This window comes from Gouania willdenowi, chromosome 15 (genome assembly GCF_900634775.1).
Source record: "Gouania willdenowi chromosome 15, fGouWil2.1, whole genome shotgun sequence".
Taxonomy (NCBI): domain Eukaryota; kingdom Metazoa; phylum Chordata; class Actinopteri; order Blenniiformes; family Gobiesocidae; genus Gouania; species Gouania willdenowi.
The window spans coordinates 11,713,413-11,740,738 of NC_041058.1; the positions used below are offsets into that span (position 1 = coordinate 11,713,413).

General features: G+C 38.5%; 1 protein-coding gene across 3 annotated transcripts in view; it reads right to left on the reverse strand.

Annotated features, from left to right (window-relative positions):
• Positions 1-27,326, reverse strand: part of sorcs3b (sortilin related VPS10 domain containing receptor 3b) — a 113,259-nt gene that overhangs the window by 60,348 nt on the left and 25,585 nt on the right. For 2 of the 3 annotated variants that reach the window (XM_028468418.1, XM_028468417.1), the window contains exon 1: positions 13,290-14,079. The exons of the other annotated variant lie outside the window; for it this stretch is intronic. In XM_028468418.1, the coding sequence (XP_028324219.1) occupies positions 13,290-13,913 (624 nt within the window). In that variant the 5' untranslated portion in view covers positions 13,914-14,079. Of the gene's footprint in view, positions 1-13,289; positions 14,080-27,326 lie in introns of those variants that run through there. 3 annotated transcript variants of the gene reach the window in all.

Genomic DNA, 27,326 nt, shown 5'->3' on the forward strand with positions numbered 1-27,326 from the left:
GAGAAGTAAAAACTGGGATTTCACTGAATTATTACAGCAGAGAGAGGGGGAGACTTGTATCCTGTCTGCTATGAAATATAACTTGGGAGAAAAAAATAAATTTATAATAATGAAGAATGCTGTGGTTTTTTTTTTTTTCCAGGAAAAAATATTGCTCATCCAGGCCTCTTTCTAGCAGCTAACATCTAACACAGCTCATGCCAACCTGATGCAACCTTGCTGTGAGGATAGCCACAGGTTTCATACTGGAAATAACTTCATGTAGCAGTGTTGGTAATAAATGGGGGCTACATTAGCTCAAGAACATGCAATATTGTGGACTAATATAATAGTATCTGCTATGGTATAGTTGAAGAATTCAGCTACCACAAAGCATTTATTATTGTAAACAAAGAAAAAAAATTACCAATAATTTATGCAATTAAGGGTTGCACTTGTAGTGATGACACAAGGATACAAAAAAAAAAAAAAATAAAAACACTATCACCTGATAATAATTTTGGTTTGATACCATAAGAACTCTTCGGGCCTATACTACGAAGCGAGATTTCCTCTTATCGCGTTAACTTCCAGAATTTAATCACCTGGACTACAAAGCTGGCTAACGTCTTACGGAGCTAAATCACCATGGTAACTTAGGCTGAATGACTAACCTGGTCGGGACCAGGTTTTGTTCTGGCTAGGATGTGAGCGAGTACTAAAGCCCCACCTCCTGACTAATCAGTTCTATTAGAAAACAACCTGCCCAATAAAAGGTGATGTGTGAACGCGTCTCTGTGCGGATCTGATGTGACGATGACAGGAGAGTTAGAATAAGATTTTTCTTTTATGAACTGATGAAGTCAAATAAGTAAAATAAGTCAGCCGATGAGGCCTGCATACATCGGGCACTTCCAGACCGATAAATTAATTCATTCATTCATGTATTCTGGGGTGATGCAGAGAGCCTCAGTCCTGTAAGATAATATAAAATATAATTATATTCCACAATGTGATTTAGGCTGATCTGCATGAATGCAGCATCAGAGACACAGACAAGGTAAAAGAGAAAGTGAAACTTTCTAACAATACACAACTTAACTTTTTTTAAAAAATTGTAAAAAATTAAAGAAAAAAACAAAAAGTTAAAAAAAATACTATCTTGTAACTATACACAGACTAGTTCTGAATTGACCTCAAATCCAAGTAACCAAAAAGAGAACAGGCAAACTCAAAACTAAAAGGTCACAGATCTCAACTCTTGAGTCCCAAAGAAGGGACTTTACAAAAAATGTTAAAAAAGTTACAAACTAATGTTAACTGTTGTTTTACTAAGTGGAGTCTGAATTACATGGCTAGGATTCTTTAAATAGAAATAAGGGACGTTGGCTCAGAGCAATATTTTGGATTAAAAAATGTTTGTCTGCTTTTAAACCGTTTTTAGCTTGAAACTGTAGTTTAGCAGCTCATTAACCCTGCTATTTGACCCCATTTAATGTTTATCTTTCAAAAAATAGTAGTTGACTTTTTTTCTTTTGCTTCATATTTCATGACTTTTCAAATTTGTTGGTTACTATTGATTAAGCATGCAATTATCAGGATTATGTCTTTTCAATGTGTTGAACACATATTGCATGCATAGGTGTTCCTTTGGGGTCAGATTGAGGAGAATATGATGGTTAAACCAATCAACCATTGTTTTTTTTTTTTTTTTACTGAGCAGTATCTCACTGCAGAAAGCCTTGCTCTGAATTACTCGACTGTAATAACTGTTGTTTAAATGTTCTTTAACTTTGTGCCTGTTTCTTATGCCTTCAACACACTCTCCACTTAATGTCTAACATGGACTGGAGCTTGACTGGCCCCAGTGCTGGATTACATCCATCCATCATTCATTGAAGTAGGTGCTGTGGAAAGCTTCCACTGAGACTTTGCTTCATATTGGTATGATAGCATCATCCAATAACTGCAGAGTTGTCTGCCTTATCTATCCATGCAAATGACATGTTTCACTATGTGCCAACTGGAGACTGCTGAGGCCTTCAGAGTGCAGCAAACGCATTGTTGTAGTAAAAAAAAAAAAAAAACTGTTTGATATTAGTTGAGCTTTGTTATGTGATGAATTAAACCATGGTTATCAACCTTTTCAGCACGCAATCACCAAAATAAAGTTGCCAGAGACCGGGGAACAGTGGGGGACTGTACCTGAAGGTGGTTGAACACAGACATCGAAGAACAGTCATGTGGAGACAGGGCCATTTATAAGGGAGAATAAAGGGACCATCCATAAAGTTAGCAAAATAATGGTCCATTTTTCTATGAATCTGTGATAACCACATTTATTTATTCATCTGAATAATATCCACTGTTATCCAGGAAGTTTATTATTATTTGGACTCTAGTATAAAGTCATCTTAAAGATGTAAATATTTGTTTCAATCAGAAATAAAATGGGTTAAAAGTGACCAAAAATGGTGGAGAAGGTGAGGAATTTTTCAAAACCACAGAAATTGGTTAAAAGTTGCAAATTAGAGTGGGCAAAAACAAACAGAAAAAGTGGGAATAAAAGGGGTAGACTTAAAAGTGGCAGAAAAAAGTCAGAACGATTAGTTTAACTGGCAAATAACGTGCATGATAAATCATGAATTGGTATATATTTGTATATTATTATTATTACTATTATTACTGTTATCTATCCTACTTTTTTTCTACTACTGTAATGTGTGTGTGTTTCTGATCTCTATTTTTAACAGTCTTTTACTTAATTATACATTTATTTATTGTTTATTCTTTCTTTTGCCTTTGTTAACATTTTTATTCTTTTATTTGTGATGTGTTCTGTGGCTGTAACAAAAGCAATTTCCCCCTGGGATCAATAAAGGAATTCTGATTCTGATTCTGATGAATGTGGTTTAATTGGAAAAAATAAGCATGAAATATGGTGAAAAGTGACAATAAGGGGTCAATATATGAAACATTAGGTGGGAAAAGTAATGGAAATGGAAAGGGTTTATCGGTGCTGAAAATGTCTTGAAAGTCACAAAAATTTTGCAGAAAAGTCATAGAAATTTGATGGAGAAGTGGCAGAAATGAGAGTAATGTAGCAAAAATGCATTAAAAGGAGCAAAAATATGGCCAAAAAGTGATGAAAACAAGTTGAAAAGTGGCAGTTTGGTAAAAAAAAAAATAAGCTGAAATTCTCTCCAACGCTGTTGAGCAATGGTGCCTCCTACGTTCAGTTTTCAGCAACGTAGGTAGGATTTTCTGTTTTTTCCTTTTTTTAATCGGTGCAAACGGACTCCCAGGTGTGCACAGGTTATTTAAACTCTTTTTAATCTGAATAACCGAGAAACACATTCATCAGGCAATCTGCGCGGACCCTCCTGTCTTTACCTAAGGACCCCTGCAGCCCTTTAGCTACGTTCGATGCTGCCTGTGCGCAATTCAAGCATGGTGATCAGCTCCTTTTCTTACACAATCATTTGAAAGTGAAGACAGCAACGATGATAAGTAGCTGCACATTTGTCTCAGCACTTACAGTCCCTGGCATTAATAATTAATAGTGTTCGTTTATCCATCCTTCTTTTCATTTAAAAACATCAATTCCACAAGTGTTATGAGAGCTGATGTTGTAGGTTTTATTAAAGCTGCTTTGATTGTGTACAGCAAAATGTTTAGTGTCGCAGGGATTTATGCTTCTCATTTAAGTTTTTCTTTTGACTGAATAAGCTTTTGTGTTAGTTCAGATTGAATTAGCAGAACAAGCTAATATTTTAGCTATTTTTATATTTATTTATTTCTTTTGCAGTATGACCATTGTTGGATTTGTTGATTTGATGTAAATAAAGATAATAGTGATACGTTTGTTTGGTTACTTTAATGAATGAATACCGACATATATACCTTGTGAAAAAAAGATGCATAACAAATTGTGATAATCATCAATATCGTAATAATCGTTGATTAATCGAATCATAGAACCCTGAATTGAATGGAACGGTCCCTTAGATATCACACCCCTAAAAGTAAGGCAATAACAATTTGCTTTACTTCACTAATTTTGGCCCTCAAAGAGTTGTAAATTCCAAAATCTTCTGCGCCGGCAGCGCTCGCTCGCGTGCCACACCCACTATGCTGTGAGAAATTCCTGGTGAGAACCCTGCATACACCATACTAGCCAGTAAATAAGATTAAGTTAAAATGAATTCCTGTTTTTAAGCCATATTAAGACACTGCAAACTGAGCGTCTCAGCAGAAAAAGCGTTTTTCAGTATGTTGAGTGTAGACACACTAATGTGGGGGACAGGGTGGATCAAACGTTACCCATCACTGTCATCTCACAGCAAGGGATGCTGATTCACTCCTGACCTCAAACCTTATTGATGAAGTTTATATCTAATTCACAAAATGTGGAGATAAACTCAAGGAAAAATAATGTATTAACAATACTATACTCATTGAATGTATTTTTGTTGTATGTCTGTTGACTTTCACAAAGAGAAAAAAAAAGCAGTGATTTCCACCATTTTTGTCACACAGGAAATGTAGCAACATTAATAGGCTGGAGTTGGCTGTAGCGCTCTCCAGTGAACCAGAACCAGCTGTGATAACAAACCAGTTGGTCAACACTGGTCCACTGCACCACATGTGCTCTCGTGTTGTGGTCAGATTGAGTCTGTTACTCAGCTTAGATCCTCCAATGCATTGCAAAGGATTGCTTAAATTCAATCAGCAAATCATTAGACATTAGACCCCTAAAGGTCTGAGGCAGGATTAATGAAGAGGCGAGTGGTGCTGATATCCCTGTAGGAACATGCAGACAACAATGGGATTTTTTTAATCTCAATTAACTGTTTAAATAAGGGAGAAACTCAAGGTGCCAAAAAGCGATAAAGACCTCCTGTTCTTTCACTATCAAAATATAATTAATCATTAAATAAGGGATTATGAGCTCCTTTTATTTTTTTCAGCAAACACACAACAAATCATCATCACTTGTTAGCTTTGTGCGAGATGATCAAAACTGTATACGTAGAATAAGTAAAACTCTTCACAAGGTCACGAATCAGGATTGGCGTTAAAGTAACTCTTTGAATAGAGCACACGTGTCAAAGTCAAGGCTGGCGGGCCAAATCCAGCCCTTCGGAGCATCCAATTCGGCCCGCAGGAGAAAGCGAAAATGCCTTAATCACCAGACAGCCCGACAAAATAAACTAATTAAAAAAAATTCCACAATATTTTCAGGGCTCACAGTTCTTTTTCGTGCTTATATCACATAAGATGACAGTCATTTTTCATTTGAAGTTCAACAAAGAAGAAAATATTGCAATTTTACACTTGTTATCAAAAAAAAATGTCCGCATATTATTTAAAAGTGAAGAACCTGCAGGGACTGATATCTGTTACTTATTACTTGGATATTGGTTCATCACATAATTTACATATAATTTATACGTTAAAGTGCAAACTAAGGCACTACTCACATGGGATTCATTTTATCTAGAGACCACATGTAATAAATAAACGAGGCCCCAACGTCTGCTTTTTATGTGGCGCATTTGCAGGGGATAACCGAAGCCTTGAGATTTTGCTGAAATTTACGGACATCAGAAAAAGTGAAACAGTGTGTGAGATGATGTTAAAACAACTTCGACGGCTTTTGACCACATGCTCAATGCTGTGTTACTGCTAGCGCTAGCCAGCTGTATTACATAGAAGGCTATAAACAGAAAAAGAAGAAAAAAAGAAGAAAAAGATCCTCACCGCACAGTGCAAAGCAGGACGCGACCTACAATTTGCTTCTGATATTGCTCCTTCTCTTTTTGTTGCTGTACTTTATGGGCCAATAAGGTTTTGCTGGCCCGGAACCCAAAAGGTTTTCTAAAAAATCGAATGCAGCCTCTATTCTTCGCCAAAAGTAAATAAACACGCGTCATGGTGTCCGATTATGAGCATATATGCGCATGCGCACAACCGCAAAATGTATTTTGTTTATTTTTAGGGATGTAACGATTCACTCAACTCCCGATACGATTCGATTCACAATACTGGGTTCACAATACGATTCTCGCACGATTTTTTCATTTACAAAATGGGACTGTAGACAAATTTTTTTTTTTGGGAAAAAAACTAGAAAATACTGTATTATTTTCCTTTTATTTTTCATTGTCAAAAGAATTCCTTGATAAACTATTCAAAACAATGCAATTTAACTAAAAATAAATCTTGAATGAAATAAATAAAGGAATAATACAAATGAAAATGAAGCCTATTCATTTAAATTCTGGTTCTATAATAAACAATGCAAAACTGCATAATAGTTCTTTTTCTTTTTAAAAGTGCAACTGAAAATGTATTTTGTGCCTTAACAATTGGACTTTAAAAAAAAAAAAAAACGTGATCGCAATGATTTACGTCATATTTATTTGGACCAGCAGAGGGCGCTGGTAACACAGTGGTCGGTTGGCATGCAGAGATGCTATGCTAACAGACAGAGCTAATAGAAAAATGTGACTTTTACATATATTCAAGTAATATTACAGATATTCTTTCGGTGCTAAAGGGGTAATGAATCATTTATTAACATATTTAAGAGTAGAAGGCGGCCAGAAATAAAGTACTAGCAGACTCCTCCCGCCGCCTACACTTGTGGTTAAAAAAAGTACTGCGATTCAATTTTCAGAAAATCGATATCAACCGTGATACCTATGAATCGATTTTTAACGACCTCACGATTAATCGTTACATCCCTACTCATAATCTTTCTCAGTACGATATAAACTCAGACCGTGACACGGGAAACAAAACAACGTGTAATCACGCATCAGATCCCGCCCATTTCTGTCCAAATCACAGAGATGCTTATTTGCATTGGATTCGTATTATCACAGGACCTCGGAGTTCAGCAAAATATAGTAAGTCATTTACAGGGGAATTTTTACTTCACAAATTACTGACATTGACGATTCGCACTAGATTAACGTCACAGACATTCTCCGCAATTATTACAAATCGCATGTGGTCCCTAGGTAAAACTAATCCCGTGCGAATAGGGCTTAAGGCACATTAATATCGAAATTGCTTGTTTTCCAACCTATAACCTGTTACCCACTGCTACAAATAGGCCCCTGAACTAAAATGAGTTTTACACCCCTGGATTAGAGAATTTTACCACAATTTAGACCTCATGCAACTTTTTCAAAGAAGGGACAGGTTATGTGACAGTACACAGCAAACAGTCACACAAGCAGGTTCAGTGTGTGTTACATAAAAATGTACATAAATCACCAATAAATTGTGTTGCAAGCAATTCTGTTGGCTTTACGACTTGAGTCAATTTGGAATATTTTCCACAAAATTATTAATTAATGAACCAGAATGTCACTTTTTCTTCTTAACGAATGTCCAAATAAACACCACACATATACAAAACACCGAGAGCCGAAAAAAAACACAGAAATGAGGCTCCTTTGGGGAGTTCGGCACAGGCAAAGTACCAACAAAGGACCTCTCTGTACTGTCGATTTCACACTTATAAATTACCTGCTGCAGAAAGGATGTTTCGTAATGGGACGTAAAAGAGAATAGGTCACCCTAAATTAACCTTACTGTTTCATTTCAACAGGTGCAGCAAACCTTTAGTTCGCGTTCTATTGTTAATTTTTTGAGGATTTCATGATCCATGTTCATTTCACCACCAACACAATACACAATATTAGTAAGTGTGCAGCTTGGGATGAAAAACAATCAACTTTTTTGATCTGGCTCCCAGTTTTCTCCTAAGAGCTGATTATAATGCTCCAGTTCTTTAGGTTTTACGAGCTGAGAAAACATTAGCACGCGGCCTAGGAAAATATGTTTTGGTATTTTTCCTATAACAAAGGCTTTGATAAATATGTTCAGCAATGAAAATGGCCACAGTTGTGTTTGCAGTGATGATGTTTTATTTGATACAAGGGCCAGTCAATGATCTGAAGTCAATACACTTTCCCCCCCAAATGTCCCATTCTGATGAAATATCCCTTGTAGTAGCATGTTTGACCTCAAAGTGTATTTTTTCAGTCCATTCCCTGAACAATCTAAAATCAGGCCTGCTTTTCTTTTCAGTTTGAGTGAAAAAACAACAGCATTGACGCGGACAAATTAATAAAAAGCTACTACTGTATCCTTATGTGCTTGCCATGTAATGCCGACAGACTTTACAAATGCAATTTTGATCAGCGATGTACTACTGCAGAACCCCCACCCCACTGTGTTAAAAAACTTTCCCAACCTAGACTCCCACTGCATCATAAACCAAAGGGCTGCGGTATGGCCTAATTGACAGACGTCTGTTTCACTGCTGTCAGCACGAGTCAAACAGAAAAAGTAAATGCTGAATGTGGCGCTTTGTCCTGGCAACCTCAGAACAACACAAAAAGGCAAGCACGATGTAAAAGCTGGCCCTGTGGCTCCGTTTCCCTGCAGACCAGACTTTTGCTACGATCAAATATTTGAAACGGGAAAAATCGGCAACATTAGAAAGTTAATCACATGAGAACATTTTCCCCTTTTCAGTATAAACACATGCAGGAGTAGTAACGGCATTGTAATGTGATTTTGTCCCCTGACAAACTGGTCAAAGACCTCTGTGAATTGGGATCTTATTCTGTTTGATTTTATGGAGTTTGTGAAACCCGCTCTGCCCTGCTAAACTAAATGTCTAAGTAATGGACCGTTTTTAACTTCAGACTGAGCTTCTAAATTCATTATCTTTTATTGCCTGTCGATGTCAATACCAGCAAGATTATCTGTAACAGAATTAAGTCCTGATTATTAAGCACTCAATCAACACAGTCCAAGAGGACAGTCTTGATCTGTCAGTCACAGAAAAGAAGTAAGATTACACTGTAAGACGGACAACTGTTATCACAGCTGGGCCACAACAATGTGATTGATCCGAGGGCCACATTATCAACGTTCATGCCAGTATTAAGAATAACAAGCATTGACAATAAAGAACAAAGGGTTTTGTCGTTTGTTGTATTTTTGTGTAAATTTTCTAGTCATTTTGTGTGTTTTTGGAGTCTTTTTGGGAATTCCTGCTGACATTTTGTGTATTTTTTTATTTATTTATTTCATGAGTCATTAGGGGCCTATGCTACGAAGCTAGATAAATATATACTGGATTTATCTCCGTTAGCGACCAAACCAAACAACCTCTGTCAGATAGAAGCGTAGATTACAACTTAAATTAAGTTAAGCGAGTTGATTTCAGCCTGGCTAGGCTAGTCATTCAGCCTAAGTTACCATGGTGATTAAGCCCTGTAAAACGTTAGTCAGCTCCGTAGTACACTGATTAAATCCCGGAAATTAGCGCAATGAGAGAAAATCTAGCTTCGTAGTACAGGCCCTATATGTGTTTTTGTTATTATTTTTCTTGAGTGTTAAGTTTGCATTTCGTTTATTGTCAATTTGTGCCTTTTTGGAGTTTTTCAGTATGTATTGTGTTGTATGCAATTGTGTTGGCATTGCATGTTACTTTAGTATCATTATTTTGTGAGTTTAGGTGGTTGTCTGATGTCCTTTTGTGTGTAATATGAGTGTATTGTGTATTTTTGTAATCTTTTTCGTATTTTTGTAGACATTCTGTGCCTTTTGCTATTGTTTTGTGTGTTTTTGGAGTTATTTTGTGGATTATGTTAGGCTTCATATTACTTCCAATTTCTTGAATTACATTTTTTGGTGGATTTGTCTTGGGGGCCAAACAGAATTAAACCAAGGGCCAGTTGCCGGTGTCTGCTGTAAGATAGCAATTGGTTTGTTTGTGTAGTAGTGTGCAGTCTAGATGAAACTCAGAGGATGTGTAGTCAATAAAGGCTCCCATTACTGGCTTCCCCTTAACTTACTGACCCAGTTTAATCAGCCTCTCAGAGGAGCTTGCAAAAATGGTCAATCAGGAGAGTCAAATCCTTTGGCTGCCAATAGCTCCCCTCTACACCACCTGGCTTACTAAGGTTTTTTTTTTTTTTTTTGCCTCCATGGGATGAGAATAAGATGTATCACTCGGAGCACAAGGCGGACAACCAATTCGACAATTCCTGATCAAAAAGATCACCAGCACAATATAAAACACCTACGTAACAAATGATTAAAGAATGTCCCACCAAGGTATAACAAAAAGTTCTAGAAAATATTTTTTTCAGTTTTGCTTTTGGACAAAAGTTGTGGAAGATTTTTCTTTTTTAAATGATAGTTTTTTAGATCAGTGGTTCTCCTAAAGACCTTCCTGGATCTTGAAAATTGGTTCCCTAAGGCAGGGGTTCTCAACCTTTTGGGTCAGCACCCCATTTGGGGTCGCAAGACATTGGGAGGGGGGTCACCAGATGCCATCAAGAAACTAAAAAAACATTATTTTTTTTAACAATTTGAGCCCATTTTTTTGCTTTTTTTTTTGTTTTTTAACCATTTTTTGCAACTACAACAAACTTGCCATATTTTAACCTTTTTTCATCACTTTCTCTTGCAATATTTTTGCTCCTTTTAAAACATTTTTTCTACATTACTCCCATTTCTGCCAGTTTTCCATCAAATTTCAATGCCTTTTCTGCACATTTCTTCCACTTTCAAGTCATTTTAGGCACTTATAAACCATTTCTTCACCTAATGTTGCATATATTGACCCATTATTATCACTTTTTACCTCTTTTCACCATATTTCATGCTTATTTTTTGCCAAATTAACCACATTCACGATTTGTCAAGCCCATTATTTGCCAGTTTAAAATAAATGTTCTTACTAATTGTTACAACCCTTTGTGCTTCTTTTTCTGTCCGTTTTTGGTCTCTCTAATTTGCTAATTTTAACCAATTTCTGTGGTTTTTTAAACACCATTTCACCACCATTTTGAGCATTTTTTTTTTCCACTTTTAACCCATAAGGATTTACATCATTAAGATGACTATATACTATGGCACAAATAAAAATACACTTCTTAGATAACAGTGGATATTAATCAGATATATAAACAAATGTGGTTATCACAGATTCATAGAACAATGGACCATCATTTTACTGACTTTATGGATGAACCCCAAAAAGTTCTCCCCTTTATCCCCCCTTATAGATAACCCTGTCAGCATATGACTATTCTTTAATGTTAAACCATCTTCAGGTACAGTGGGGGTCCCTGGTCTCTGGCACCTTTATTTTGGGGGTCGCGGGCACTGTAGAATAATATGTGTTTTTTAAGCAAATAAAATTCAAAAAAATACGAAAGCAACTTTTATGTGATTACTTAAATACTTTTTTCTTGTTTGTCTCCTATTGTCAGAAGTGTGATTAAATCGCTCTATAGCATAAATTCATCCTGTTTCAATAAATCACAAGAAAAGACAGTATTTGATTGAGCCTTATTATTGTTAGTTTGTTACTAAAAAATCAAGTAGCAACATTTTCCTATAATTTTAAGATTAATTGATGAATGTTTCCGAGTACACGCTGCAATGTGCTTCTGTACCTTTAGTGGTATGTGTATTCCTGTTTGGGAATCACTGCTTTAGATTATCCTATACCCTCCAGACAGATTGATATGTCTCAAACAGTCCCATAAATTTAAATAATAGTCGGGAGACAAATTCATGGCCATGTTTCACAGAGTGAGAATCTCACAGGTGCGTTCACCATCGCCGACAACAACATTCTCACTTCAATCCCTCTTTGATTTTCACATCTTGGCCTCATCACAGGCAAATCCTTGAAGTGAATATTTAATAAAACAACCAGACCACAGAAATGAAGTAATTTTCTCTCAAACACACCCTTTAAGATTGGATTTACTATCAGTCATTTACATCTAATATAGCCCGAGCTCTAACATCTAGTCATAAAATGCATCAATTTATGCTCTGCAGTTTCGCACAGACAGAAGCTCAGACTGTATCAATCTCAAATGTTGACCAGCTGCAGTGACAAGCCCATCAGTGATGATTCACTGAACAGTGTACTGCAGCACAAAGGGCCATTTAGGTTTGAACAAGTCCGAACAACAACAGACTTCAAAAATAAGACCCACGTAGATGATTTTATTAGGGTGCATATGTGGACTGTCTTCACCGATTCATCAACCTCAATCATTATTGCACGCAACATTAAAAAGAAAATGAAGAATGTGTGCCTGCTTAGAAAATGTGATGACAGGTGATTTTTAAAACCCTCCTGATGAAAAATATGCATTCGTGCATTTGTGAACTGCTGGTTTTTTGGGGACATTAAAATATGTGGATGGGCCAGAGATAAATGTTTCTGCCACCCATCCTTTTGCCCTTGGGCAATCTAAATTATCCAAAGTAGAAATGCAGAAAATGCTACAAGGCCGTTTAAAGATTCTTGCAATTGATAAATGCTTGTAAATGTAAACACTGCTCGCTTTAGCTACATGATAGAGATAAAATCAACACCATTGTGCTTTGCCTCCGTGTGTGCATGTGTGTATGTGTGAGCAGATACTACAATGTCTAGTCATCCATTTATGTTGTGCTCAGTCCTTGTAATGAGTGTAAAGCTTTGAATAACTGTGACAATAAGTAAACACTGTATTCAACCAGGAAATACTAACTGTGGGCTGAATGTGATTGGCATATCCCAGTGGTTCAACTATGGGGCACATGGGGGTAATGAAGGGGTGGGGGCAAGGAAAGGCAAGGGTTGGAACAATTTTAGAAAACTCCAAAGTCAAGATGAATACTAATATATGCAGTTTGATTCGAGTAAAGTTAAAGCATCACATCAAGATGTCCTTTAAGTGAAAACTGAAAGACTTTCCCAAGTGGCACCTATTGATAACTGCATTTAAAAAAAAAAAGTGCTGTGTGATTACTGAAAAAACACTTTCACCCTCAAAGTGCCACATAAGAGGCTGGCTGTCAATTTTAAGTTCTGTAGTGAAACAGTTGAAATCAGTGGATCCCTAAGTGTTAATGGGGAAAAGGCGTGAGGAAATCCTGCTGGTGCACAGACACATCTATCAGGCAGCTCCATGCAGTCAGACGCGCATTGCGCAACACCTACACTATACAACCTCTATATTGGCATCATCAGAGAATTTAATGATGGATTTTGTAAGCGGGTGCAGGGTTTATCTTAGCCATATTTGTAATATTGATTAGAATGTGTTTTATGGGCGCATTGACGCAGCAGCAGTGCGTAAAAGCGTCCCCAAATGCTGCACATTTCCCCCAAATGTCCAAATGCTGGTATATATTTGTGACTTTTTTGAAGTTATGCATTATTGTGTGATTATTATTTAAGTTTTAATTGAAGTGAAACTTACGCTGCTGTTGTGCCCGGACCAGTGAACCATCGCCTGGTTGTGTGCAGAGTCACCCGAAAGCGCAAAAGTGGACGTGTCCAGGTGAGGCTCACTTTGCCTCGGGTTCGACCCTCTGACCTCCTCCCCGGAGCGGCGATATTCGGCTCTAGAGCTGGAGCTGGAGGAGCCCCCCTGGAAAGGCTCCACAAAGCCCTCTCTGCTGCGCGCATCTCCACTTGTGCTCCTATCCAGGTTTTTATCGCCGTATGTTGCGCTCCTTTTTGATTTCTTTCCCCTGTCGGAAGGATTGCTTTCTGTCGTGGGCTCCTTGTTGTCGTCGTAGGTTGTAGCTGGCGTCTTTATCGGTGCTTCATTCTCACTCTGTGATATTTCTCCCCCTTGTTGTCCGGTGTCCCGTGTCCAAGCAGCATCTGCTCCCGATTCTGAGGCGCGCAAAACTTCAGCGCTGCTGTGGACTTTGACCTGCGATGATTCTGTGGTTGCTCCATTCATATTCAGAAGATAAAATCTCTCGTTTATCCTTGTAAAAGTTATTTCCGCTTGAGCCTCAAACTTGGGGTTAAAAGAAAATAGCCACAAAAAGGCAAAATAGAAAGAAAATCTCCAAAATGACAAATGTCCCATGGTGTTCTTCGAAAATTGATGGTTCTACCAGTGGGGTTGAAATGTGGCAAAGCTGTTAAACATGCTAAATGTTCACAGGATCATCTTTACGTGCAGGGGCGCCACTCAGCAGACCCGCTCACGTCCAGGAATTTGTCAAAGTGAGGAGTCAGTTGGGGAGGCGCTGCGCATCAGGCTGACGCGCCGAGAGTGACTGCAGGAGCGCCCAGAGCTCATTGTTCAAGCATGGAGACGCAATACAAACCTAGAAAAAACACTTTCTATTATTCCTTATATTTCCGTTTTATCAGTTACTTTTATTGAGTAACATGAAAACCAATTAAAGACTTCAAAAATAAGAATTGAGTCAGCAGCAGAGAAATAAGTTTTAATTCGTGTTGTGCATGACGAGGAATTACAGTGTGACGAGGAATTATAGTGGCAATATTTTTCATTCTGGGAAGAAAAGAGAAAAAAAGCAAGAAACTTTCCCTTCCATGAATCAAAACATATTCACCTGTCAGCTGTGCATGGGTACAAACCTTGGGTACAGTTAAGTGTTTAGCAAGACCATCTTTTATCTCTTCAAACATTCATCATTGATGCTGATCGAGGTGCAGGAGTGTGTCACAGGGTGCAAGGCAGGGAGCAGCACAGGTCTGCAGTTTGTCACACAAGACAAGCAAACATGATCCAAGCCAAATGCACAATTGATCTATTTAAAATCTAGATTTTCCAAACAGAAGAAATTTTTTTTTTAATTTATTTATTTTATTTATTCAGTTTATTTCCGACATGGTTACATTCACTTTTTTTTTTTGCAATAATGTGAAAACTCCATGTTAGGGAATCAAACTGCTGTATTCTAGCAAAAAGAAAGTCACAATACCCTTAAGCGTTGGGGTCAATTACATTTTTCCATTACAATCTTGCCTTTAATTTGGAATGTTCAATTACAACTCACTTATGACCAGAATTTTTTCCAATTACAAAAAGCCTTTTTCACACTCGGAAATCTTGCTCTCGTTCAGTTCCCGCACATGTTTTCAATGGTCAGGGATAAACTCGCCTTAACTGACAACGAGTCTGACAGAGATTTAGATTATTTTTCCCATTGGAACATTGATTCCTTGAAAGATTGTCTGCGGAATGTAGTATCGGTCTCCAAGGCAGAAATGCAGAGTTAGCTGCTAAAGCTAATGCTGCACACGAGCTGAAAATTCAAGGTTTTCCTGGCATTTTAAACAGTGACTAATCAGTGCGGTTTCACTTATCAACCTGTTTAGTGTCCATCTTGTGCACTTCCTTCAAATTTGTAAATTAAATTTAAATAATAGCTTAAAAACTGGTGTCACGTCCCTTTTCAGTGCCCGGTGGGGGTGATCTTATCATTCCTGCAGGGCCTGATTGACAAGCGCAAAGCCTTTTCCACTGTGAGAGTGTATTTGGCGGACATCGCAGCCTGTCATGTAGGCTTTGAGGAAGAACCGGTGAGTCAGCACCTGCTGATCGGCCGTTTTATGAAGGGAGTACGCAGGCTCCTCCCCTTGGGATCTGACGGTGGTTCTCATTAAGGCTTTGTAATAATTATTTATTATTAATTAATAATAATTGTTATTAATTGGAAGAACTAAAGCGTCTTCCCTTTGAACCACTGGGGGAAGCGAGCCTTGAGGTCGCTACCCTGAAAGCTATGTTGTTACTAGCGCTGGCTTCAGCTAATGCGCTCTCGGTTCACCCGTCGTGCGCTCAGCTTTTTCTGCTCGATGCGAGGATGATTTTGGAGCCCAACCCGGCCTTTGTGCCGACAGAGGTGGACTCTTCATCTCCCATTGACCTGTTGGCCTTCCTGCCTCACAGGATAGTGGTGTCCAGTCCGCCGTGCATTACACACATACGTGGATATGAAGAGGAGCGATCAGATGTTTGTCTCCTGGGCTAATCTCCAAGGGGGAAGCCCGTTACTAAGCAACGCCTGTCTCACTCGGTTGTGGAGGCCGTTACTTTGGCTTACAAGAGTCAGGGTCTGCGGCCGCCTGAGGATCTGCACGCACACTCGACTTGAGGTCTTGCCATGTCCTGGACCTTGTTCAGGAGAGTGTCTGTTTTGGACGTTTGTGTAGTGGCGAGTTATACCTCGCCCCTCACATTTGTCCGGTTTTACACGCTATACTTTTCTACTGTCCCGTTGTACTACGGACTCTGCCATAGCTGCCATATCCCATAGTTAGACATCTCACAAAATATTATGAAATAGAACCTTAGGTTATACATATAACCCCGGTTCTATGAGTAATATGAGTGAGATGTCTCAACAGACAACCCTTCTTGGTTGAACGCGTGAGAAGAGGTGCTTATTTTATCTTATCTTATAGAAGGTGAGAGTGTCCCTGGCGAATAGGCAGTTCCAATCAGGGCTTGGCAGACTGTGAAAAGTGCTTCTGAGGACTGCAGGGAGTGTGTATCCCATAGTGAGACATCGCACTCATATTACTAATAAAACCGGGGTTATATACATAACCTAAAGTTTTGATGAGTGATTTGAAGGTTGGAGGGTCAGTACAGTGTTTAATGTCTGCAGGGAGTGTGTTTCATAGGGAGGGGGCAGCTATGGAGAAGGTTCTGTCCCCCAAGTTTGGTGCTTTGGTTGAGAGGGGGAGATAGGAGGTTGGCTTTAGAAGAACGAAAGCTGCGTGAAGGGGTATGAGGGTGTAAGAGAGCTGTGAGGTAGGAGGGGGCCTGGTGGTTAAGGGCTTTATGTGTGAGGAGAAGGATTTTGAATTGGATACGGTAAGGGACATAGAGCCAGTGGAGATTTTGAAGGACAGGGGTGCAGCAGAGTTTTGGATGTATTGAAGTTTATGAAGGACTTTGGATAATGTGCCAAACAGGATGCTATTGCAATAGTCGAGTCTGGATGTGATGAATGCATGGATAAGGATTTCAGCAGCAGAAAATGAGAGTAGTGGACGGAGGCGGGATGTGTTTTTGAGGTGAAACAAGGCGGTTCTAGTGAGCGAGGTGACGTGGTGGTCAAAGGAGAGCTGATATGAGGGGAGGGAGAGAGAGTGGAGTGGTCTATTGTGAAGGAAAAGTTGTAAAAGGAATTTGTGAGGGATTTGGGGCCAATAATTGTGATGTCTGATTTGGCATAGTTCAATTCTCTTCAATTAAACTTTTTTTATAAGGCAAAAATTACAACAAAGTCATCTCAATGCGCTTAACAAAATATAAAGTTCATAGTAAGAAAGAAAGAACCCAACACGATCCACATGAACAATCATTTAGCGACAGTGGGAAGAAAAAAACTCCCTTATAAGAGGAATAAATCTCCAGCAGAACCAGCTTCACAGCTGGGTGTAGTGGAGTTTCCGTGGATCGCTCGCATTGGAGTGGCTGTGTGGGAATGTCTGGTTATGCTCGGTCAGCTTAATTGGACTGAGTTTGTCTCCATTTTTGAATGTAAGGGCTTCAAAGCGACGCGATTTTCCGTGTTTCTCTCCTGTCAACAAACGACAACCTCAGCCCATGATGGCTGGCGCGGCGTTGACCAGGACAATCATGTACCCGGATTCTCCCATGGAATTGTGTCGTTGTTACAGAGTACTATAGAGGAAGGACGACACCGCTATTGACTGTTGTACGACCGTGTTTGTATACTTGGTGAGTAGTTCATCTTTCTTTTTTAACTTGTTAGAACGGCGACGAATCTCTTCCCGTAGTTTGGTCATTTCTGTGTTGGCGTCTCGTAGTAAGATGTCTTTCTCTGACGGCAGCTGAGGAGTAGCGTCTCCGCCATCTGTAGATGCGGCTATTTTGGATGATTAGTGTGTTTTAATATTGTAATCCAATCACTGGAGAGCCCACCCCCATGCCCCACCCATTTTGGAAAATTGGAACTTTGGAATATTAGATAATATTGTTTCATGTTTCTAGAGCAAAAGGCGTGCCCAGGATGATGAGAGAAAAACCATGGTTTTTAAACAATTTAAGGAGTGGCCTGACGATTTGTAGAATTATGTTTGTACTGCAATGATATACCGTTAATAAATTATTTGTAACTGATGACATCATCACTATATGTTCCAAAATGTGTGGGGCGTGGAGGTAAGCTCTCCAGTGATTGGCTCTGGCGCGCACTTGGCTACGGAGTGCAGTGATTAGCCAAGTAGGACCAATGTTCCAATGTTCTAACTGATGACATCACAGTATGTTTGGCGGAGGTAATAAATGCTTTACAAATTTTGTTATAGTCCTACCTCTACAGTGATGATGTCATTAGTTACATCTCTACAGTGATGATGTCATCAGTTCTACCTCTACGATGATGTCATCACTTCTACCTCTACAGTGATGATGTCAGATTTCTACAGAATCTTGTAGTATTGAGTGATTTTGCCATTCACATGTGCAATTCCCCCCAAATATCCCATTTTTCGCCAGTCCTAATATGCGTTCTAATTTTAATGAGTGTTTAGGCCCTCAAAAATGCAATCGCTTTTTTGTAGGAAAAATAACAAAAACGAGGTGCATTACAATGGGGTCCTATGTACCGTTGTTGCTCGGGCCCTAATTGTCATAATCAATCAATTATAATTGACCCCAACCCTGTGTGTTTGAACAACATCAAAAGGTTTTTAAGGTGTATAAACATGACCAAAATCCAGAAAAGCTACAACATTAAAAGGTTTGCAGGAGCTGGTATTCATATTGACACTATATAAGGACTAAAGGCATTTTTCCCCCCATAATTAGGTCACTATAATGTGCCCAAGGCGTTTCAGTGCATAAGCAAATTAAGTCAGAGGCTTTGAAGTCACATTATGAAATGTTTAGCTTCATTTTCATGGCGTTATGGGTCCACAGAGGCTAAAAAATCCTCTATGGAGGGACATTTGTGTTTATTATTCATTTATTCTTACAGTTAAAGCTAAAAATAAAATGATGGATCAATGTACAATTTGAATGGAATTAGTTTCAAATAGTGGTGAGTGAATCCAGAAAGGCATTTATTACTAAAAGAGCTTGTCGGTTACTGAAATTGTCCACCAGTATTAATGAAAAAAAGGTTTCTGAAAAGATGAACAGAATAATGTGATTCATAAATAATATAACATTTAAAATTTTTTACTTTATCGTAACCTGAAAATAAACAACATGTCTGCTCCTTAAAACCTTATAGATTATGAAGCTTTATAATGAAATTAACTTATTGTACAAATATCTGAAAACAAAGTGTATTGACAGCTTTTTAGGCACTTTATATCATCTTTCTTCCACACACGATAGGATAATAAAACACTACGTGTCGTGCAATCTTTTCCCGACAACTCTGCAAGCTTTCCCTTACAAAAAGTATATATTACATTTTATATCTTGCATAAATGTGACTGTCAAAAGCCTTTCCCAAGAAGGGTCTGCCTAACTTTATCAGGGGAAAAAAAAGAGGGCAGTGTTACATCTAAGGGAGGGAGAAGTAAAAGGGTAAAGGGTCCGGGAGGACAGGACAATTTATTTGATTAGATAAATGAGAAGGCCCTGCTGGTTTGTCTGACTTTTAAAGGGCACTAAACTTTGGTTTTATGTACTTTTTTGTGCAGTGTTTCATCTCTGTGTTAAATACTGTGAAACTCACACAAAATCACAGTAAATAGGAGCACGCAGAGAGCACAAACCTCCACCAAGCACCAAATATCCTCAATGCCAGATATTGGCAGTTATCTAGATCAGTGATTTTGATCATGGTCCAATGATCATTCACACTTTCAAGGCTTGTAAAAAAAAAAAAATGTTTACTTAAAGTTTTCTGGATAAGGCTGACATTACGCTGTCATTATTATGACATGACACCTGTCATTAGCATGAATAAGGTGTCATTAAGTGTCGTTCGTTACCCTAACCCTAAAGGCACAAATATAATTGGGCTGACCCCGCTTACAACGGACTCAGCGCGGACTGTCCGCTCTCCTTTAGAGCTTGCATACTTGGTTGCACTGCCGAGTAGTAGTTTTCATTTAAATCCTACATGTCCCATGATTCTTAGCGCGTCTCTGTAGTCCTTGTACTGCGGGTCGATACAATGCCGAGCAGTGTTTTGTGTGACAATAACTACGCGGAGATGTCCGCGCAGTAGTAAAATCTGAGATTTGCATTTAATTGGCCCTGCGGACTCCGCGAGGAGATTGCGCAGACTCCGCTTTGCGGGTGTCCACCCGCATATGTTTGAGCCGTAATCCTTTGGTACCCTAACCCTTAACCCTACCTAACCCTAATCCTACCTAACCCAACTAGATCCCTCCACCTTACCCAAAAAATACCAACATTTCTCCAAAGGTGTCATTATTTAGCTAACAACACTTAATAACAGCCTCATGACACCTTATTTATGCTGATGACAGATAATGAAAGCGTAATATCAGCCTTATGTATAAAACTTCAAATAATGTATTACCAAAAACGACACATGGGTTTTAATTTGAAATTTTGCCAATGATGGTTTTGGGTTTTCTGCAACTGATCCAGAATCAGTATATTGATCTGGATCCCTTCCAAATTGAATGTAATGTTCCATGGCATATAGTCTATCTTTGGTTTAAATTTTGTCAAAATCCATTACATTGATGTAATCATGCTAACAGACAAACAAACAAACAAACGCCTGTCAAAATCTGCACTTGAAAGTGTTGCAGATATTCATTTTTTCATCTTTAAGACAAATATTGCAATGCATGGCTGTAGTATAATCACTACAATGTGATAACACCCATGTAGCATGCATCGTATAGAATGGCTCAACTAGTCCTCAGTTGCTATACTGTGCTAGTAAAACACGTAAAATATCGCTGACTTCCAATGTACTCATACTGAGCGCTCCAGCGTTTTACTGTTCAGCGCCTCAACTCTCCAGGGCAACATTTTTGGCTTCTATTCAGTCCTAAAACCTGGCAAATTACGGCAATGAGAAAATCCACAGCCCTTGAAAGCAACAAAACGAACAAAACAATCCATGAGAAGATCAACGCTACTTTGTAAACAGTGGGAAAAAAAGAAAAGAACCATATAGCAATCAGGAGGCTGGGCCAGCAGTGGCATCATCCGCACAAACCTCACTGCTGCTTGGTCACTGTATTTTGGCACGGCTGTACAAACAAATTGAGATTCATACAAGTGAGACCTCCGGGCAGCAGGTGTTACTGTTGAAACTCTGCTAGGCCATTCCCACCAGAACGCCTCTGCAATGAGGGGGTAATTGGACTGATCACACTCTGTTTACCCATTATGCTGCTAAAATGAAGTGGCTTGATCCTAAACAAAGTGTGACAGGCCAGTGAGGGGAGGAGGAGCCTCTTCCATCAATGACACGTCTTTTAATCTGTGTTAACCTTGGGGCCGGGAGCATTGTGTGGATAGACTTCATAACTGTATGTGAGAAAAGATGATAGAAAAGAAACCATGGGATTGGAACAACACCTGAAGATATATGTGGGGGGAAGAGTTCCTGTGTGTTAATTAGTACTGTGTGGTCTGCACCCCTATAAACCAGGGATGGGCAACTCTATCACAGCGGGGGCCACAAACATGTGATTGTGTCTGATCCGAGTATTGGCACAGGGGGCAAAAAGGGTTTTGTCTTTGTCTGTGGTTTTGATGCTTTGTCAGTTTTTAGTCATATTGTGTGTTTTTGTTCTCCATGTGTGTTTTGTTATATTTTGTGTATTTTTCTGTCATTTCTGCATTTTTTTGTTGTCAATTTGTGCATTTTTGGTGTCACTTTCTGTATTTTTCTTGTCATTTTCTGTATTTTCCTGTTAGTTTGTGTGTCTTTGGTGCAATTCTCTAATGTGTTGTTGTTTTGTGTGTTTTTGTAGTAATTTTGTTTGTTTAAGTGGTTGTTGTGTCTGTCTGACATTATTTTTGTGTATTTTTCCAATTATTTTTTTTTGTGTTTTTGTGTCCTTTGTGTATTATGTTGTCCTTCACATTCCTTCCAACTTCTTGAAATACAATATTTGGGGATTTGCTTTGTGGACCGCAAAAAATTAGACTGAGGGCCTCATGTGGCCCCCGGGCCGCCAGTTGCCCATGACTGCTAAAAACTATGACAGGTAAATAAATGTTGTTTTATATTCCCCCGTTAGAGAAAAAAAAAACACAATTCCTCATAAATCGAGAAGTGAAAGAGATGACGAATCACGAGAGTTGCAAGGACAAGATGGAAAACTGTAGCTCATTGAGTTTTATGTGCATCTCCTCCCCAGTGTGGATCATTAGCTAGATTATCAGGTGTAATCGTCTCAATTCTTTGGGTGCATAACTCACACATCCCCACCCCCCAAACATTTCAACCTTCTCTCTTGTTTCCACCTAAGACAGGCAAGGCACGCTGAAGCTTTTACGACAAAATCCCATTTGTGCATCTGCTGTCTGCATCCCAAGCTTGTTAGTTCCAACACTTCAGTGATCCCGACGGAGCGGACGTACCGGCAGTAGCAGAAACCATAATGGCCATCACCCAGACAGCTCACATTCGCATGCAGAGGATGAACAGCAAGGTGCACTCCCTGCCCGCCTATTCCCATGCCATTAAAATGAGGAACTTCCTTTTTATTGCAGATGGCAAAACACTTATTTTCCAGCGAGATGAAAGAAAGGCATTTTAAAATCACAGTGGGAGGAACAGTTTAGGACAGTTTGCCAAAGCAACAAACTGCCCTGCCACTGGTAACACAAATCCCCTCATTGCATTAATAATATCACTTTTTGATCTTTGTTCCTGGATTCTTTTGGGGATTGTCAAGATTTACTTGTACTAAATTGTATCTTTCACACACCATAGGATTTAATTAGTGTTCATTTAAGCTTAGACCTTACATAAAAAATAACTAAACTGGGGGAATAAAGGGGAGAACTTTTTGGGGCCCATCCATAAAGTCAGCAAAATGACAGTCCATTGTTCTATGAATCTGTGATAACCAGATTTATTTATCTGAACAATATCCACTGTTATCCAGGATGTTTTTTTTTTATTTGCGACATATTATATTGTCATCTTAAAGATGTCGTTTCAACCAGAAATAAAATGGGTTCAAAGTGACCAAAAATGGTGGAAAAGGTGGTGAAATTGGATTTTAAAAACCACAGAAAAAGTGGTAAAAAGAGTTCAAAGTGTCAATATTGGCTTAAAAGTGCATGGCAGAAATGTGGGGAGGGGGGATTGGGGAAATGTAATTTAAAAAGTAGGAACAATTTGTTTAAACTGGTAAATAATAGGCATGAAAAATTGTGAATTCAATTAAATTGGCAAAAATAAGCATGAAATATGGGGAAAAGAGGTTAAAAGTGACACTTACTGGTCAATATATGAAATATATGTAACATTAGGTGGAAAAGTGGTGGAATGGGTTTAAAAGTGCCAAAAATGTCTTGAAAGTGGAATAAATGTGCAGAAAAGGCATTGAAATTTGACTGAGAAGTAGCAAAGGAGCAAAAATATGGCAAGAAAAAGTGATAAAAAAAGGTTAAAATATGGCGTTTGGTGTAGTTGCAGAAAAAAAGTAAAAATAAGCAAAAATGGGTTGAAATTGTTCAAAAAAATATTGTTGGTTTCTTGAAGGCATCTGGTGACCCCTTCCCAGTGTGTTACGACCCCAAATAAGGTCCTGACCCCAATGTTGAGAACCCCTGGTTTAGGGCGCAGTCGTCACCAGTTTTGTACTGATAAAATAATTATACTTCAAAGTTCTATCCCGTTGTTTTACCTATTTGATTTTTGATTTAAGAAACAGGATATCGCAAGGGTAAAAATAAACAAAACAAAAGCAATCCGATTTTCACAGGCTATTACAGCTTTATTATACAAATCAACATTGGTGATTATTTGCTGTAATTCCACTTTTTCTCCTACTCTCATTTACGGGCAACACATTTGTCATAGATAAGTAAATTCAGAAACTATTGCATCGTTTTAAGTTGCCTTTATGGGAAACAGATGTAATTGAACATAATGATTTTAAAGTATATCTAGGTGAAGGCGTTTCATCCGTTGCTTCATTATTCTGCAGTTAGTGTCGCAATCAAGCAATATCAACATATTTCATTGATTTTTTTTTTTTTTGCACACTTTGAACAAATAAACTTCAAATGAAAAATATGCAAACTTATTCTATTTAGCTTTTTTAGACAGTGCTCAAATTTTCAGTCCATAAGTACAGTAAGTATTGCAGCATTTAGTGGAAAAATCTTCACCCGTCAACAAAACAAAAGTATCATTCGTTCTTAGAAAGTGATGTTGTGGCATACTTAAAATTTCCAGGTGTATCTCACTGACTGTTTGTTGGTTTATTTGACTATTCTACAGCTTAATATGTTCTTACTATAGCAGAGACTGATACAAACACCACGCAGCAAACTTGCATCGAGCTTCATTTTAATGCAAAGTTATTTCAAAAGCACAAACCTGGACATTTTCAAACAGAATACTACCTTCATCTAACACACCTCCTACAGTTTGACACACATTTTATTCACCCACGCAACATCAGATCTCTATAGCTTCAAAAGGAAATAAAGAATGTTCTTTTGGGGGCTTGGAAGCACTTACTTAATTATGCCTTCAATAGTATAAGCTACAAAACAAAAAACAAAAAAACTAGGTAGAAGAGTGCAAGTTTACATCTAAATCAGGGATGTCAAACTCATGTTAGCTCAGGTGCCAAATACAAAGTAATTTGATCTTAGGTAGGTTGTAGATTTTAGGTGTGAAAATTAGCAATTTCAACATTAATGTCCCCAAGTTTGCACTTATCACATTGTATAAATGAATGATACATAAATGTAAAATGTAAGTCGCCGACAATATCCAGGAAATAAGTGATAGATACCAGTCCCTGAATGATTTTTTCTTTTAATTAGGGGGCCAATTACATACATAATTCCCAGGACCAGTGGTGCTGGGAAACATATTGTTTTTGTTCTGATTTTTACTATTATAGTTACCATTTATTTTTCCGTTGGTAAAAGTGGTGCTGCAGGACTAAACCGTGCAATTTGGAGGATTTGTCCATACCCCCTCAGTTTACCTCAGACACAAAAACACACATCTGTCTACCAGCAGGTGGCGCTATAACCAAGGTCAACACGTTTTGGCCTATGACTCCCACACCGCGTGCCGCACATTCAAAAACCTCATATCCACAAATTCCCTCAATAGCAATGAATCGCCTGGGCTTGGCCACGCCCATTTTCGCCTATAATTGTGTGAAAACTGGAAAACCTACTTTTTTAACTCCTCCTTGGGGTTTTTGTCCAGCGTGAAATTTGGAACGTAGAGTCTTCAGTGTGTCTTGAGTAAAGAATTGTGGCTGGTCAAAATATGCGCAAATTATTAACGAATAAAGTTTTCCAGCTAGCTATAAAAACGCAAACTGTTGCACATCTCAGTCAAAATAAATGCTAACAACACCAAATCTGAGATTCTTGGTTGGCACGTGACTGTAGGGGTATGAGGCAAATTTGGATAATGTTGGCCACTAGGGGGCGCTGCAAATATGGGAAATGTAGACCGATTTTTACCAAATTTGGTGGGTATGACCTTGAGGCGCTTCTGAGGACATATCTCAAAGTTAATCTCGAATAGTCAAAGTGGGCATAGCTTATTACAGCATAAACAACAAACATTTATTTCAGCTGAAGTATTATGTTGACGGCTGTGAAGTGTACAAGAGCACACAGACCACTCATACCAAAAAGTGTGCCACTCGGTGGTGCTACAATGGGTAAAATCCTACTTTTTGGAACTTCTAGTGTTTAAGCTCCATCTGCATCAAACTTTGCCCATACAATCTCCAGACTTTCCTCATATCCACAGATTCCCTGAATAGCACAGAATTACCTGGGCTGGGCCACGCCCATTAATATTACAACACTGCAAATGGCACGTTGACCTGTGTCCTGACGCTGGGCCCAAGCCCGTCATCCTTCGTGAAGTATTTCCATAGGCTCCGCAAAACCTGGGGGCCGAGTCGCACGGGAAGGCTTGGCCCCCTTTTATAACTGCTTACATTCTAGTTCTAGTGTGTGTTTTTGTCATTGTTTGCTGGTAATATTTAGTATGGTTATGATTTTTTTACTAAAAATAAACATTATAAAACCCCATATATTTAATGCTTTCATTTGTTAACTTTCCTCTCTCTGTCAAGTACCCTCTGTGCCATCGCATACCCCTATTTGAGAAACACTGACTAAAAGGGCCAGATTTGGCCCCCGGGCCTTGAGTTTGACACATTTGGTCAATTCAAAATCCTCCTCACACGATCAGATTACTGAGCTGGTTTATAGATCAGGCTGTGTAATTTGAATTATTGGTTTGAGTGCAGATTAGAACCCTAACTGGGAAACATTCTCACCTGTGAAAAGAGCAGCGCTGAATCTAGTGACACTATTAATGATTAAAAAGCAGTCTGTGTCCCCACTTTAACACGTGCACCCTTGTTCTTTTTCCCTACAACTATCACTACTTTTCAACTCCTCAGTAATAACATCCCTGAACACAATGTTATCACCTCCGGATAGGATCAATTAAAAAAAGAAAAGACTTTTTTTTCTACTTTTTCTCTGGAAAAATGCGTATGTTTGACGCTGATATGCTGAGCACATTTGAACGTAAACCCTGTCTTTCCAAACACTCCCTTAATGAGAACATGTTTGACAGTGCATTGCACTATATGCGCTTCCAATTAATGGCTTTTATCCATTCAGTTTAAATATGTCATCACATTCGCTCCAGCAATTATGCCCATCAACTGTAATCACATAACGATAAAGCAAGCCTGTTCGTTCCTAATGAACATGTTTGTGTATAACCACTGGAGAGCAAGCACCATCTGTTCTTCAGTTGAAAATTCTTGACCAAAAATACCTGAAATGTCTTTAAAAAATAAAAATGTCAACAGTTTTAAACAGTGTGGCGTACTGTATATGAACATCTGGAGTTTTTTTTTTTCTTTCTTCCTATTTTCTATACGCTTCTTGTTAGCATGAGCCACAAATGTTTACACGTCATCAAAAGAGAAAAGGTTATTTATACCGTGACAGATATATATATATATAAATAAAAACAACAGCACATATACATATGCATGGTTACTTATAATGAAGCCTTCCATTGACTGTGAAGTCTAAAGTCAAACCTCGTTGCACAACAGTGTATAGAAGACTTAAATTAAGGAGATATGAGAAGAAATTCTCATCCATTGCATCTCAATAATGTATGAGGATATTTTTACCGCCGTTTTGCATCGTAGCATTTCGTTTCATTAAGTTAAAGAAAAATGTCTTAGTTATCCAGACAGAAGCTTGATTTCTGCAGCTTCTCCTGCTTTAGGGCCTCTTTATGTCAGACTAGGCTTTTGCTGTAATAAACTGTATGTCTGAAAG